Source organism: Quercus robur, chromosome 4, assembly GCF_932294415.1.
Source record: "Quercus robur chromosome 4, dhQueRobu3.1, whole genome shotgun sequence".
Taxonomy (NCBI): Eukaryota; Viridiplantae; Streptophyta; class Magnoliopsida; order Fagales; family Fagaceae; genus Quercus; species Quercus robur.
This window is the reverse complement of record NC_065537.1, coordinates 58,742,938-58,760,093: the sequence shown is the minus strand read 5'-3', so window position 1 is coordinate 58,760,093 and position 17,156 is coordinate 58,742,938. Positions and strand designations below refer to the sequence as shown.

At 40.6% G+C, this 17,156-nt stretch overlaps 2 protein-coding genes across 2 annotated transcripts; one reads left to right on the top strand and one right to left on the bottom strand.

Moving 5' to 3' along the window:
* Positions 1 to 295: 295 nt before the first annotated feature.
* LOC126723140 (uncharacterized) lies at positions 296 to 9,569 on the bottom strand. The gene is made up of 2 exons (XM_050426430.1): positions 9,496 to 9,569; positions 296 to 1,116 (listed from the first exon to the last, which is right to left on the bottom strand). Exons 1-2 carry the CDS (start codon positions 9,500 to 9,502, stop codon positions 467 to 469), a joined length of 657 nt encoding a protein of 218 aa, XP_050282387.1. The 5' UTR covers positions 9,503 to 9,569; the 3' UTR covers positions 296 to 466.
* Positions 9,570 to 11,101: 1,532 nt separating this feature from the next.
* Positions 11,102 to 11,923, top strand: LOC126722258 (uncharacterized). The gene has a single exon (XM_050425415.1). The coding sequence runs from the start codon at positions 11,102 to 11,104 to the stop codon at positions 11,921 to 11,923; it is 822 nt and encodes a 273-aa protein (XP_050281372.1).
* Positions 11,924 to 17,156: the final 5,233 nt, after the last annotated feature.

The following is a 17,156-nucleotide window of genomic DNA, read 5'->3' as shown; positions in this document are numbered from 1 at the left end:
GCCCAATTTACTTGTTTGGGTGGAAGATGTGCCACTGGATATTCTTTATATTGTTTAGACCGATTTGGCCTCTTTGATTTAATGAAATTGATATATTTCTTCTTTAAAAAAACTGGGGACTTGGTATGGAAAGTAATCCTTCCATGTGGTACTAAAAACCCTTATTTTGAAAAATGATCTCCTAATTTGGAAGGACCAAACTTGATTTGTAAAGTATCTAATGGTAATGCATACAAGTTGATGTATATCAATAGGAATTAACATCTTAAATTGATAAATATGGAGTATATTTGAAACATTACAAGCCAAGTATGACTAAAATGGATCCACAACATAAGAGATCCTTGGTAGTAAAACTTATTATACAAGCCAACTAATATTTTAAGAATAATAGTAGTAGAGGTCTTTCAATAGTAATTAAGAAATTAGTTGTAAGAGTGATAAGCTGAAAACAAAGCGTGAAAAGTTAATTATAAAATGCTTTAATCAGACCACTCCAATCAAGTGAAGGTTCTTGACGAAGTTTGTCAATTTCTTGGCTTTCTTTTTGTAAAAGCTGTTCATTCTCTTGAAAACCACTGATCTCTGTGTCAATGCTACTTTTGTTTTGAGAATACACATTTTGGAAAGAGGGCATCTCCTTTATCATCTGCATCTCATAATCTAGAAGTTCTTTCTTCAGTTCTTCATGTTTGTAAACCATCTTTCGCATCTCATCTCGATGGGGTTGAAACGCACGCCTGTAAGTGTCTAGAGTTCCAACATGTAAACTTCGTTTTTCTTCAAGTTCAGCTCTCTTTTTCTCTCTTTCAACTGCAGTGCTTAAACGATTAACTTCCGTATCGATCTCACTATTGAATTTCTTTAAACGGTCACACTTGTCCTGTCCAAGGATACCGGTTTTGTCAACCAAGAGTGCAGCAGCATTTCTGAACTTGGGTAAGAAATCCTCATTCAAAAGAGCAACATCAACCGACATATTGAAGAAACGTTTAATCTCTGCAAGGGACTTTCTTATGGCATTAGAAGAGGAAGAGGCAGACTTGAATACTTCTTCCATTTCTTCAAGAGATTTAGAGATGTTCTCTAAGAGCTTATAAAAATCCTTAACATTGTCTGCAAAAGTGTAAGAAGATCAAAGCATGAAATTCAATATACAGGGGACAACAGAAAGATCAATGAAAGATAATTCACCAAACATCCCCTAACTACCTCAGAGAAGAAGGCATAAAGCCTAAACTACCTCGGACATGGCTGTAACTTCATTAGTAAATGCCATATAAGTAAATAACTCTTCCACCAAGAATCGAATTACAAAAAAGAGCTTTAGTTTGGGAATTGCTTATTTACGGTAGTTTATTTGTGCATAGTTTATTATTTTGGTAACATTTATGTTAAATGTGTTACAAAAAACTTAAAGTTGAAGCAGTTTATTAAAAAAAAAAAAAACTAAAAGCTAGAATATTTGGGAGAAAAAAGAGAGTCAAAAAGTAAAAAACTAATTTTTTTTCAACAATTCCCAAACGAATACTGGTATGAAGTAATCCAATAAGAACTAAGTCAAACTATCATAAATATAGTTAAATGTTAAAATTTATCACCAAACAACTTAAGTTTTTATTTATTCACTAAGTTTCTCTCTACTGACACGCTCGGGTTTCTCTCGCAAAAGAAAGAAAGGGTCTCTCTACCCTCTTTGCCCTTTGCCTGTAGAATTGTTGGTCCCTCCTGTACTGGAGGAGTCTGTGTTCTCTGGAGGTAACAAGTTTACCTCAGAGCTTGTGGTTTGGTCCTTTCGTGGGGTCCTAGGATACACCTCTTTTTTCTTTTTTTCTTCTCTGTTCCTCTCGTGGGGTCCTGTTTTCGTAGTCCTCCCTGTCCTCTCTCTTTTCTCCTTTTTATCTCCTAATGGAGGAGCTAACAAGTACCTGGAATAATCTCTCCCTAAACGAGAGAGAAGGCTCAAAATTTACTCTCCAGACCCGACATAGATCTGTGGAGTTTATTATTGCAGCAAAATTTCTGACTAAATGTGTGCTGAATATGGAAGCCGTGGCAAAAACCTTTAGGCAACTCTGGAGATCCATTGAGGGTTTTAAGTTGAGGAAACTTGATGATCATTTGGTCTTGTTTGTGTTCAAGAAAAAAGGAGACCTGGACCGGGTTCTTCAGAGTGAACCTTGGTGTTTTGATAAAAATCTGGTGGTCTTGCAACGTTATGACCAAGATGTTCCAGTTAAGGATCTAAAGTTCGATCGGGCTATGTTCTGGGTCCAATTTCACGACATTCCAATCTGATATATGTCTAGAGAAGTTGCTGAATCAATTTGTGAGTCGGTTGGTGTTGTTTGTCGCTCAAATGCAGGGGTGGAGGCGGATGGTGGCAGATTCATCCGGGTTAAAGTGAGCCTGGATATCTCCCTTCCCCTTTGCCGTGGACGGTTGATTACATTAGAAAATGGAAAAAAGCATTGGGTTAGCTTCAAATATGAACGTCTCCCCAATATATGTTATTGGTGTGGTAGGTTGGACCATAACGATAAGGATTGTACTCTATGGATTCAGAGCAAAGGCTCTCTTACAGAGGAGAACAGGCAATACAACCAAACGTTGAGAGCTTCTCCATATAGGCCCCAAAAGTCCGTGATTTTTGTTCTGGGTTTCTATGAGAGAGCTGAGAATACTAGGACGAGTTCCGGTGTGCCTACGGACGATCAGGCGATGCCAGAATTTTCTGGTCCTTCTCCGTCGATTGAGATGAACCCAGTAATGGAAATGGACATGCATGAAGAATTCAGTAATGCTGATGCGACACCGGATGTGTCAGGTTCACGGGCCGATAGAGACTTGACGTATGAGCCCCAGGCCGATCCCGAATTTTCCTCACCCTCTACTGTCATTTGTCAGGCCACTGAAGAGCGTGCTATCCCAAAAGGCGATGGTCCCTTGCTGGTAGATTTGGAAGCCATTTCAAAGCCGCCCAAATCAGAAATGTTGCCAAAAAACACTAGCACCTTTGCTGATGGAGACCCATTTCTTGCCAAGCTCCAAGAAATTGATAATGACATAAAGAAGTATGACCATGACCTGAGACTTAATCCTAGTGATTTGGGTGAGCCAGGCTCTGGCTTAGATGGGTTGGTGGTGGTACAGGCTAGAAGTGAGAAAGCAGCAGTGAAACCTTTGACAGCTGGGCCACAAGAAAATGGGCCTTGCGTCCCTAAGCAAGAGGTTAACCGGCCCAACATGAGACTTCCTCTTCAAGATTTATCAAATTCTAATGGGCTGCCTAACAAAGCAAAGCCCAAAAGAATTCCCAAAGTACAAAATCCCATCGTTCTTTCCCATTTGGCTTCTCCAGCTAACGTTAAAAAAAGAGAACACTCCCCAGAAGATACTTCAGATGCTCCAGCATTGAAAAAGAGAGGTGTAAGCTCCAATGCGTCTTCCTTCTCTGATGTTTCATCGGCGGCAGCTGCCTCTCAGCCCCGCCGTGAGCCATGAATTGTTTAAGCTGGAACTGCCGGGGCCTTACCTCCCTAAGCAAGAGGTTAACTGGCCCAACATGAGACTTCCTCTTCAGGATTTATCAAATTCTAATGGGCTGCCTAACAAAGCAAAGCCCAAAAGAATTCCCAAAGTACAAAAGCCCATCGTTCTTTCCCATTTGGCTTCTCTAGCTAACGTTAAAAAAAGAGAACACTCCCCAGAAGATACTTCAGATGCTCCAGCATTGAAAAAGAGAGGTGTAAGCTCCAATGCGTCTTCCTTCTCTGATGTTTCATCGGCGGCAGCTGCCTCTCAGCCCCGCCGTGAGCCATGAATTGTTTAAGTTGGAACTGTCGGGACCTTGGGAACCATTGGCGAGTTCGCGAGCTTTCAGAATTGGTGAAAGCTAAAGGTCCTAAAGTGGTTTTTCTCATGGAAACGAAGACGAAGAAGTCGTACCTTGAAAGGCTTCGTTGCCGCCTGAAGTTTGATAATCTGTTTATTGTGCCGCGAAGAAACTTGAGCGGCGGTCTAGCTCTACTCTGGATGAACGATGTTAATCTGCATATTCGTACTTTTTCTCCTCGGCATATCGACGCAGTAGTGAATCCAGGAATTGATGACGCTTGGCGCTTCACGGGGTTTTACGGAGCTCCAGAAGTGGCCAACCGGGAAGATTCTTGGTCAGTTCTTCGTCACCTTAGCTCTCAATTTAATTTACCTTGGGTTTGCATTGGGGATTTTAATGAAATCACAAAACTTAGTGAAAAATTGGGTGGGGCTATACGGTCTGAGTTTCAAATGCAAAATTTTAGGGATTGTTTGGATGTGTGTGGTTTGAAGGACCTGGGTTACTCGGGTTTGCCATTTACATGGTGTAACAGAAGGTTTGGGGGTCAAGTGGTTTGGGTCAGACTGGATAGAGCCTTTGCGACCCCGGATTGGTTGTTAAAATTCCCAACGGCCCGCCTCCATCATTTATTAGCGTCATCCTTTAACCATAAACCAATCTGGCTTTGTTTAGATGATATTCGAAATCTTTTTTTTAGACCCGGGAAGCCTTTTCGGTTCGAGGCCATGTGGCTCAAGGATGTGAGATGCAAAGGAGTTGTTCATTCGGCTTGGGAGGAGGTTGTTTGGGGGGATTCTATGGGGAAAGTCATCAAGAAGGTCAAAAATTGTCAAGCTCAGTTACAGTTGTGGGAAAAAAATGTGTTTGGCAATGTTCGTCGAACTTTAGCTCGGAAAAAAATTGAGTTAGTAGAGGCAGAAGCTGACTCCATGGCTGGTAGAGGAAATACTAGATTACAAGTGCTTCTGATGAAATTAAGAAGCTCATGGACCTGGAGGAGTGTATGTGGAATCAACGATCCAAGGTTGATTGGTTGAAATATGGGGATTTGAATACGAAGTATTTTCACTACCGTGCAACAGAAAGAAACAAAAGAAACCCTATAGCAGGTCTAGAAAATGAGTTTGGAGAATGGGTTGAAGACGGGAATTGTATTGGGGACATTCTGAATTCTTATTTTTCTTCCCTGTTTACAACGGCAAATCCCAATGTCTTTGAACCAGTATTAGAGGGGGTGGAACCAAGGGTTTCGAGCACTATGAATGAGGAGTTGCTCAAACCTTTTGTAGCAGAGGAAGTCAGGGTGGCTTTGAATCAGATGGATGCAGATACGGCCCCAGGTCCCGACGGTCTCCCTCATCTTTTTTATAAGCAATTCTGGGATAAAGTGGGAGGGGAAGTCACAGAGGCAGTCCTATCCGCCTTAAATTCTGGTACATTTCCTAAGTCCATAAATCATACCTATCTAACTCGTATTCCAAAAATTCAAAGTCCTAGGAAGGTTACCGATTTTCGGCCCATTAGTCTGAGCAATGTGCTGTACAAGCTTATTGCGAAGGTGCTGGCAAATCGCCTGAAACCCCTGCTGCCTCATCTTATCTCTGAAACCCAAAGCGCTTTCATGTCAGAGAGACTTATTACGGACAATATTTTGGTCGCTCATGAAACTCTCCACTATTTGAAGTCAAAAAGGTCTGGTAAAATGGGCTACATGGCACTGAAATTAGATATGCGAAAAGCATACGACCGAGTTGAATGGAAGTTCCTTGATCAGATCATGGAAAAAATGGGCTTCGACTCGAAATGGATCAACCTAATTTCTGCCTGTATCCATTCAGTATCTTTCTCTATTATGCTGAATGGGCAACCTCATGGTCTTATCTATCCTACCAGAGGCCTTTGCCAGGGAGACCCCTTGTCCCCTTACTTATTCTTGCTAGTTACTAAAGGTCTCCATGCCCTTTTCAGAAGGGCTGAAGCGAAGGGCGATATTAGTGGCATCTCCCTCTGCCCAACGGGTCCTAGGATTTCTCATTTATTGTTCGCTGATGACAGCTTAGTCTTTTGCAAAGCCACTGTCCCTGAGTGTGTTAAGCTCCAATCTATCCTTTACAACTATGAAGAGGCATCGGGTCAAAGTATTAATAGGGGTAAAACAAATATTTTTTTCAGCTCTAATACCTCGCACCAAACTCGGGTAGCTATCACGAGTTTCTTAGGGATACAGTCTACCCAAAGCTTTGAACAATATTTAGGCCTCCCATCATTGATTGGTCGGGCGAAGAAGAAGTCTTTTAGTGTAATTAAAGAAAGAATTTGGAAGAAGCTAAAGGGGTGGAAAGAAAAATTATTATCTCAAGCGGGGCGGGAAATTCTTATAAAAGTTGTAGTGCAGGCTATTCCGATGTACACTATGTCTTGCTTCAAGCTCCCAAAAGGCTTGATAAAGTAAATTGAGGTGCTGATTCGGAAGTTCTGGTGGGGCTATAGGGGGGAGCAAAAGAAAATCCATTGGTTGAGCTGGGAAAAACTTTGTCTCCCTAAGGGTGAGGGTGGAATGGGGTTTAGGGAGTTAAGCAAGTTCAATGACTCCCTTTTGGCAAAACAGGTCTGGAGGTTAAACACCCATACTGAATCTCTCTTTTATAAAGTGTTTAAAGCTAAGTTTTTCCCTAATTGCTCCATCATGGAATGTGTTAATTCAAATAAGGGATCCTTTGCTTGGAAGAGCTTGATGCAGGCTAGACATGTTTTAGGCTTGGGTATGATTTGGAGAGTGGGTAACGGCGAGTCTATAGTAATCAAAGGTGATAAGTGGCTGCCAAGAACCTTTGCCCCAAAGGTGGTTTCTCCGGCCTCTGTCTTGCCCCCAGATTCACGGGTCTGTGACCTTATAGACCATGTGACACATACATGGAAGAAGGGGCTGATTGCCCAGGAGTTTCTATCACATGAAGCAAGTTTGATCGTTGGCCTACCTTTAAGCCTTCAAGCTACCCCGGATAGGCAAGTCTGGTTGCCTTCAGCTAATGGTGATTTCTCAACCCGATCAGCCTATCGACTCCTAGCCACCTCAGGCCGGGCTGCCAAACCATCATCCTCATCTAGCAGCCGTGGAAAAGCCTTGTGGAAGGGTATTTGGAACCTCCAGGCCCCTCAAAAGGTGAAACATTTACTATGGAGGGCAGCGAATGAAGCTTTACCCACTGTGCTCAACTTGTGGAAGAGGAGGGTGGTTAATGTTGTTTGCTGTCCAATGTGTAAGGCAGAATCTGAAGACACAATCCATGCCCTGTGGGGCTGTAGCTCTCTCTCAGCAATTTGGTATTCTCATGAAGAGCTGAAGAAGATGGTAAGGCTCAAATTTGGTGTGTTATTTGATTTGTTGGAAGTGGTGTTCAGTAGGCAAAGTTGTGTTGATGTGGAGGTGTTGGCTATGATGTTTTGGCTAATATGGAATAATAGAAATGCTAAAAGATGTGATGGGACCATTATAGAAAATCACTTGATAAGGTCTAAGGTAGAAAGCTTGATCTCTGATTTCAGGACAGCCCAAGTTAATCTCAGGAAGCCGTCTGTTGCTGCAACTCGAGCTGTGAGGTGGATTCCACCTGAACCTCCAACATACAAGATTAATTTCGACGGGGCAGTTTTTAAGGAGCTGAGTTGTGCTGGTATGGGTGTTGTGGTACATGATTCATCTGGCCGTGTGATTGGTGCTCTAGCTGAAAAGATTCCACTCCCAAATGCAGTAGCTACGGTGGAGGCTTTAGCATGTAGAAGAGCTATGATTTTTGCCAAGGAGCTTGGCCTCTTTGATTGTGTATTTGAGGGAGATGCCGAAGTCATAGTAAAGGCCATCCAGAGAGAAGATTCAACGCACCCAGAATATGGCCAAGTACTTAGTGATGTTTTATTCTTAGCTACTGACTTTTGTGTCTGTACTTTTACTCATGTAAAACGACCAGGTAACTCAGTTGCCCACTTTCTTGCTAGACAGTGTAAGTCTGGTGATGAGCTACAGGTTTGGTTTGAATCCATTCCTGAGGATATAGCTCCTCTTGTTGCGCGTGATGCGTTGTAATTTGTTTCTTTTCCACTTTAATATATTTCCTTGACCCTCCGGTCTGGTTTCTCAAAAAAAAAAAAAAAAAAAAGTTTTTATTTATTACGCTGGTAACCACGGCAAGAACATAAATCTCCACCCCGGAGTTCTTGAGACTTGGTATATAAAATTAACTCTCGTGTTTAAAGGCTACTTCCCCAAATACAATGAGCTGAATCATCTAAGGCTGTTGCCGTTGGAGTGAGAGTCCTAAATTCAATTGTAATATCTTTATTCTCTATAAAAGGGAGGAAAGACGGTTCCAACCATTTTCTAAATGATCAGAAAAGAATTCGAAGTACTTTAGATAAGATGGGAATTGGGATTCTGCCTCCAGGATATCAAGCTTTCATCCACATATGAGTGCAAGTATATGACTTTATGTCTTTGTAATTCTTGGTCACCCGGGCCAACGAATGAAAATAGGCAAAACTCATAGTTGTATTAATTAAAGGAAAAACTTTAAGATCACAACCATTTCGCACTTATTTTTACAACTATCTAATGTGGATGAGTGTTAGTAGTTGAAAAAAATAAAAATTGGTGGGTTCATGTAAAATTGACAAACAACCAGTTACAGACTGCCATATAGAATGCTATATAGGATAGTTGTAAACATGGGTGTAAAATTAGTAGTCTACCTCTTATCGATGAGTCAGGTTGGGTACATGTGGTGGAGGTTTTTGGAAGCTTGGGGAGGTGGATTTTTCTGTTGAAATAAAATTACAAAAAGAAACTTACAGAGAGAGAGAGAGAGAGAGAGAGAGAGAGAGATATTTATAAAATTTCTTGTATTTTTTAAATTAAAAAAATGTAAATAAAATTTCTTGTATAAAAAATTGGGAAAAAAAGAAGTCAAAACTACCTATTTTAATGCAAAATAGAGCTGGACAGAAGGATCAACGTTAGTAACAATTGTGAACTAGGGACTAAAGTTACAAAAACAAAACTTATGAGCCAAATTTGACAACTCAACAAACTCAAAAGATATAATTTGTAATTTTGTCAAATGTTTATGTTCTTGTACGGCTGTGGCAAGCCTTCCATTAATTTCCCAAATGGTAGTAAACAATAATCTGTAACATAGATGGGAAGAGACTGAGACAAAAACAAATACAGAAAGAAAAAAAAATACCCTATAATTTCCATCTTAATAATATGATGATACTTTATATTCAAGAAATCACCGTTATTTTAATACTTTAATCTTTTGAAAGCGTAGTTGAGAAATTAAAACAACTCCGGATATTAAAATATTCATGTATAAAAATAACATTTTTTAATATCGCTCACTCCTTTTTTTTTTCTTATCTTTGTGGGTCAAGAACTCAATTTCGGAAATTTGAAGTTCCCTTCATACACTTTTTTTTTTTTTTTTTTTTTGGAGAATCCTCTTCATACATTTTAAGCATATGCCATCAAAGATTTCCAAAGTGGGCAATAAAAAATGACAATAACGATGTAGTTTTAAAAATATTGACAGTCAAAAAATATATATATTGAAAATGAAACAAAATAAGAAAGAAAACAACAGGATGAGAAAACATACCGTCCATGTTGCTATTGTCAGACCTGTCTTAGGAATTAGTTTCTTGAAATGCCTTCTTCTTGGATAGAAATAAATGATAATTTACATTATTTATAGAGAGAAATCAATGGTCATGTTGTTCCACGACCGTACAATAGGACTTCAAGCATCTTGGAACCCGTACGTGCGATTTGTTGAAAGGAAAGAATAATTAAGGAATGGGGATGCAAGAGACAAGAATGATTGATGCCTATTTTGTTTGGAGAGAAGAGAAGAATCGAAGGAAGGTATTTTCCTTCACTATGATAAGATTATTAAAAATAATATTATTGTGGTTATTGTGTATTGGCTCAAGTGACCAAATTTAGAGTAAAGCTCGTCTAGAGCTAAATTTAGACCTTTAGCATCTTCATCTCTATAAACCTTGCATAGAGTTGATTGTAAAGTAGTATTCTTCACTTGCACGCCCAGTCCTAGGGTATTTAAAGGAGGTTAAATCCTAGATTAAACACACATTAGTTATGGTTAATTGACTTGTATAACATTTAGCATTTTTAGCTTGCATATCAAGCAGGATTGGGCTTCATAAAAAAAAAAAAAAAAAAAAAAAAATCAAACAGGATTGGGCTTGGCCTAGACTATTGGGCTTAACATATCTCTAACAAAGACAAAGCCTCGTTGAAGTTGATGGGTTGATGGGACTCAATAGTATCATAGCACTTCACACATCAAGAAACTTCACATACAAAACCGTACGAGTGATTTGTTAGAAGGAAAGAATAAAGAAGGGATTCGTATGCAAGATAAAAGAAGGATCAATGCCTATTTTAATTGGAGATTAGAGAAGAATCAAAGCACATTATTTTCTTTTGGGGTTCACCAAAAAAAAAAAATTATGATAAGACAGAGTATTATTAAATTTGATAGATTAACAAATTCAAATGCTTTTATGTTATCATATATATATATAAGAATCAAAGCACATTATTTTCTTTTGGGGTTCACCAAAAAAAAAAAATTATGATAAGACAGAGCATTATTAAATTTGATAGATTAATAAATTCAAATGCTTTTATGTTATCATATATATATATATATATATATATCTTAGCTACACAATATTTTTACAATAAATCTTAGGTGACAAACTATTACTAATTTTAATCTAGACACACCACTAACATCACTATTTTATCCACCATTAACAAACTTGCCACGTAGAATTTGTTGTGAAAATACTATGGACGTAGCATTTTTTTTATATTTATAGATTTGTCCTCCCTCCTAATAAGAAATGAATTTTATTGACTTGTCAAAAGTTCTTCTTACCTTCAAGGGAACCCATTTGTTAAAATAAATAAATAAATAAGAAGAAAGAAACCTTAATGTTGTGGGCCTTCTATATAAATTAAAAATATCAAAAGTAATATACAACTGGTTTTTCAATCTTTATTATGTTTCAAATTTCTTTCGATAAGGTCTTAAAAAGTTTGACCTAGAGTTCTCTCCTCTAGGGTAGGAGCGCTTCCTCTCGTTCCCGTACGAGGTTTCTTCCTCCCTTAGTTCCTCTAAGGGTTTGCTTTTTTCTTTTCTTTTTTCTTTTTTCGGTGCCATCTACTTTTGAATCATGGAGGACGATGTGAGTAGTATTCTGGAAAACATGAAGCTGACTACTGACGAGGAGGAGGTTATCCCTATATCGGATGAAGGACGGATAGCGGAGATTGAAAGTTGCTCTCAGAGTTTGCTGGGAAAGTTCCTCACGTGTAGGTCTTTTAATAAAAGGGCTGCTCAAGGAACTATTAAACGGGCATGGGGTCTGGAGAATCGGGTTCAGGTGGTAAAGGTTGGGGCAAATCTCTTCCAGTTCAAGTTTATTTCAGAGTTCGACATGAATAGGGTCCTAAAAGGAGGGCCATGGACCTTTGATAACCAAGTGTTATTACTGGTTCGATGGAAACCAGGGATGACTGCTGCCAACGTGAGGTTTGAGACGGCCTCCCTTTGGGTGCAAATATGGGGAGCGCCGTTTGACATGGCTTCTCCGTCAGTGGCTGAGGCAGTGGGTGGACGGCTAGGTGTTGTGGAGGATGTGGAAAAGCGATGGCAGCTGGACGTCCCAAACTTTTTCATGCGCGTCAAGGTTGCTCTTCCGTTATCGAAACCTCTTCAGAGAGGGTCCTTTTTAGTAGATTCGAATGGGCAGAAGTATTGGGTTACTTTCAAATATGAGCGTCTTGCTCTGTTTTGCCATTACTGCGGATTGCTTGGGCATGACCTTCGACATTATGCCCAACATTTTAGTGCAACTAAGAACGGCGTGGAGGCAGATTGTCAATATGGGGACTGGATGAAGGCTACTGGGAGCAGAGCACGTTCACCAAATAGCCGAGGACGGTATCGGGATGAAACTGAGCGTGCGACGGAGAGTGAACCGGTCAGTTCATAGCAGGGGAGTGGTAAGGCACGGGATGCGGATGATGGCGGCAGCGGGGGCGCTGGTGGTAGGGTTCGCATGACACAACTAGATGCTGGTTTGGCCGGGAAACACGGGATTCTTCCAGAAAGTTCGCTGCCAAATTCCGTGATTCATGGAGAAAAGCTTACGGAGATCATGGAGCTGGAAGGGATGGTTGGGCCTACGTATGGGGGTGATGATCAAAGCCCAAGTACGAAGGGGCTTGGGGATTCCTTTGGGCCTACGAATAAGCTTGATATTAAGGGGCTTATGGACCACGTTGATGCTCAAGGAAATAGGCAGCAGATTAAAGATAGTGGGCCTCAAAGAATGGAGAAACAAAGCAAGTGGACAAGGCTTACACGTATGGAGTTGGGCCCTGTGGATTTATTCAAAGAAGGGGCAAAGACTACCTTGGGGAAGAGAGGCAGTCAGGGAATGCAGCTGGATTTGCATGACAAAAGTGATGAGCGTGCAGAGAAGAAAGTAAAGGGTGGGGATGATTCTGAAATTGTTGGAGCGGCGGGGGTGTTGCAACACCCTTGCCGAGAGCAATGAGGATTTTAAGCTGGAACTGCCAAGGGCTTGGGAACCTTTGGACAGTTCAAAGCCTTCACAATTTAGTGAGGGAACAAGCTCTTGATATTTGTTTCTTAATGGAAACAAGGTTAGATTGAAGTGGTTTTGAGCAACATTGTGGTGACGTGCCTTTTAAAAATAAGTTGATAGTGAAAAAGCCAAATTCGGGTGGAGGTTTGGCCTTGATGTGGAAGGAGGAAGTGAATTTGGATGTGGTTAATTTTACTGGCAATCATATTTTGGCTAAAGTGGTGGAATCTGATGGTTTTGTGTGGCATTTGACTGGATTTTATGGGTGGCCTGAAGCGAATGAAAAGTGGAAGTCATGGGCACTTTTATCTCATTTAAAGACTTTTGTTGAGGGTCCTTGGTGTTGCATTGGGGATTTCAATGCAATTCTTCATGCTTCGGAGAAACAGAGTGCTAATGCGCCTTACTTTAATCAGATGGAGGATTTTCGAGTTGCGTTGGACAATTGTGAGTTGAAAGATTTGGGTTTCACTGGGCATAAGTTCACATGGACAAACAGACGGCCAGGTTCAGCTCATACAAAGCAAAGGTTGGATAGAGCCACGGCTAATGAAAGCTGGTTTGAAAAGTTCCCTGCAAGTTTGGTTTCCCATTTATTTAGCCATGCTTCTGACCACATTCCTATTCTATTAGCAACCATGAATGATAGGCGGGTAAGGGGTAGGGGGGCTAGTGGTTTCAAGTTTGAGGAATGCTGGTTAATGTGGGATGATTGTGAGGAGGCCGTTTTGGAGGCATGGACAAAAGGAGAGCATGGTAGCATGGGGTTGAGTGGTTTGAGGGACCAAATCCAAAGTTGTGGGGCTGAGTTGCATGCATGGGGTTCTTCTAAAACTAAACCTGAAACAGAAGCGATTAAAAGATTACAGAAGAAGCTGGAGCTGTTGAATGCTAGCGAAATGACTGAAGAAAGCAGGAATGAATTTATTTTACTGAGTAAACATTTGGATGATTTATTATTAAAGCAAGAGGTTTTTTGGTGTCAAAGATCCAGGGTGTCATGGTTAAAGTATGGAGACAGGAACACTAAATTTTTTCACTCCAAGGCTTCTCAACGAAGGCGTAAGAATTTTATTGAGGGAATAAAGAATGCTGATGGGGTTTGGGTGGAAGAGGTGGATGAGGTAGCAGAGGTAGCTTCTAACTATTTCATGAATATTTTTAAAGCAGGTACTTGTGACAAATTGGAGGAATGCCTTGATGCGGTTGACTGGAAGATGTCTGCTGATATGTTGGAGGTGCTATCCAGGCCGTACAGCAGTGAGGAAGTTAGAACAGCGTTGTTTCAGATGGGACCAACAAAGGCTCTTGGACCCGATGGTATGAATGCCCTTTTCTATCAAAAAATTTGGCATATTGTTGGTCCTGAGGTGACTGAGGCTGTGTTAGATTTTTTGCATACTGGTCATATGGTACCTGATATTAACTATACTCATATACTTTTAATTCCTAAAGTTAAGAAACCGGAGAACATGGCAGATTTCAGACCTATTAGCCTTTGCAACGTGATTTATAAAATTATTTCTAAGGTTTTGGCGAACAGGTTGAAACTGATTTTGCCACAGTTAATTTCCCCTACTCAGAGTGCTTTTGTTCCTGGACACCTTATCACTGATAATGTGCTGGTTGCCTATGAGACATTGCATGCCATGCATAGTCGAAAGAAGGGGAAGAAGGGGGCATTAGCTCTTAAACTGGATGTAAGTAAGGCCTATGATAGGGTGGAGTGGGGTTTCCTTAAAGGCATGATGCTTAAATTGGGGTTTCCGGAGTTTTGGGTTGATAGGGTCATGAGTTGTGTCACTACACCCTCCTTTTCTGTCCGAATAAATGGAAAGGCTTATGGGAATATCACTCCTTCTAGGGGTATTCGACAAGGAGATCCGCTATCCCCTTATCTATTTCTGTTATGTGCTGAAGGTTTTACTTCACTTCTTGCTAGGAAAGAGCTTGAAGGACGACTACATGGGGTGGCTTTATGTCGAAATGCGCCGTCTATCTCTAATTTGCTCTTCGCTGATGATTCTTTGATTTTTTGTCAAGCTAATAACGATGAAGTGCAGGTGGTGTCTAATACCCTACAGTTGTATGTTGAAGCCTTGGGCCAATGTATAAATCTTGAGAAGTCCTCTGCTTATTTCAGTAGTAATGTGTCTGTGGAGCAGAAAACATGGATCGTTGACAAATTAAAGGTTAAGGAAGTGGCGAGGTTTGATAATTATTTGGGGCTGCCTACTTTGATAGGACGAAGAAAATATGAGACTTTTGCTTTCCTGAAGGAGAGGGTTTGGAGGAAATTGCAGGGCTGGAAGGGGAAAATGCTTTCTAAGGCTGGCAAGGAAGTTCTTATAAAAGCAGTGGCTCAATCCATTCCCACGTATACCATGGGGGTGTTTCAGTTGCCGGGGAAATTATGTGATGAGTTGGACTCTATGTGTGCTAGGTTTTGGTGGGGCCAGGTTGGGGAGGAAAGGAAAATTCACTGGAAAAGTTGGAGTTTTTTAACACAGCCAAAAAAAGAGGGCGGAATGGGATTCAAAGATTTAAAATCATTTAATTTAGCTATGCTAGCAAAACAGGGTTGGAGGTTGTTACAGGATAAAGGCTCTTTGTTGTACAGGTGTTTTAAAGCCAAATATTTTCCGCGGTGTGATTTTCTTGATGCTACGGATTGCCAAAATAGCTCTTATGTTTGGAAAAGTTTGTTAGCGGCTCAACCAATATTGAAGAAAGGGTGTTATTGGAGAGTAGGAAATGGGGCTTCAATTCGTGTGCTTAAAGATTGCTGGCTACCAAACCATCCAACAAAAAAAAAAAATTTCTTTCGATAAAAATGCAATATTCCTTTTTTTAAGTAATGTTGAATCCATAGATAGTTTTTACATTGAAAGCTGAATTAGTGTAGAAACACTAATACTTGTTTAGACCTCCAATTTTAAATTACAATTCAGTTGCTTTTACTTTAACTTAACTAAGTGCGGAACAAGTGAAAGTTCAAAAACGTGTACAAAAACACTTTTGAACGTTTAGACCCCCAAAAACCAACTTAATCAACACAAGCAATATGTTAAACAACTAGTGTGCGGAAACTTAACATATGCTATAATATGGAATAGGTTAAACAACTATCTAAGCCACAACAAAATAAACCACAGCAGATAATGTAAAGGCAGAGATAGAGAGGAAGGAAGATGCAAACACAGAGATAACACCAGATGTGTTATCGAAGAGGAAACTGAAGACCTCGGCGAAAAACCTCTCCGCCGCCCTCCAAGCGGTAATCAATCCACTAGAAAATACAGTTGGGATACAAGGACAGCAATAGACCCTCCAAGCCTAATCTACCCAATGCACCTAAGCGCTCCAAGCTTCTTGCTCCAACGAGGTTGCGCCGAACCTTTTTCTTTTCTAGCTTCCCGGATTCCGCTACTACACCGTAGCATCAACCAATGAAGATTGGCTCCTTCCTAACTGCTTCCCAGAACTCCAAACGACTGTCTCACAGAGATGATAATGGTGAGAACCAGGTTTGGTATAATGCCTCTCAAGGATTTGACAATGGAGAGGAAGAGAGTGAGGGAATTTGATGAGACTCTAAGGTAGAGATTGTGGATGAAACAATCTGGTTTTTCTTTAGGGTTTCTCTCTCAAAATTCTCTCTGGAAGCTCTCTTTCAATCGTGGGTTAAAAGGGTATTTATACTGGAGTGGAGAGGAATGTGAAACGTCAGGTTTTTCCAAAACAGGGGTGGCTCGCGGCTTGACCTCGCGGCTTGACCAAGTCGCGAGATCCAGTCGCGAGTTAACCGTATGGCCAGTTGTCCTGTTTTGTCCTGTAGTGCTCCAGCTAGCATGACTGTTCATCTTCCAGCATGCTTGGCACGTGTGCAGCTTCTGGCGGCTTGCAGCCGCGAGTCCACCCGCGAGTCCTAGCCGCGACACTCTGTTTTCTTGCACACTCTTGAGCAATCTTCACTCTATCTCACTCACTACCCTTACAACAATCCCACCTAAATACAGGGTTACTAAATACTGAATTACAAGCAAATTTGGCACGGAATAAAGCCAATTAGATGGTTGAATAAATTCAACCTTACAATCTCCCCCTTTGGCTATTCCGTGACAAAACCCTAAAACAGACTCTAGACTTAACATGTGAGTTGGGAACAGTTGAACAAAACTCACTCACACCTAACTCTAGAAGCTGTGAAGCACTTGAATCATATGAACATAATACTCCTGAAACACAACAATACACCATGATCATTGTAAGCAGAAAATTATAAATGCATATGAAACAGGCAATATGAGATCAAGCAAAGATGGAGTTAATAAACAAACCATGGCTTGATCAACCAAGTGAACACCACAAGGTAGTGATCACAGTGCTCATTCATACTTGGAATGAACACAAGGACATACAAGTTAACAAGCACAAGGCAAGACACTTGTATGCTCAACACTCAACCAATGCATAGCACACAAGGCATATGCATCTAGGAACAATCCTACAAGGGCACAAGAGTGACAGTACATAAACCAAAATGCAGAACATTTAGATTAAAGTACTGATTCCAACATAGCATAAAAGGCTGCATAAAGCATGGTACAAACCA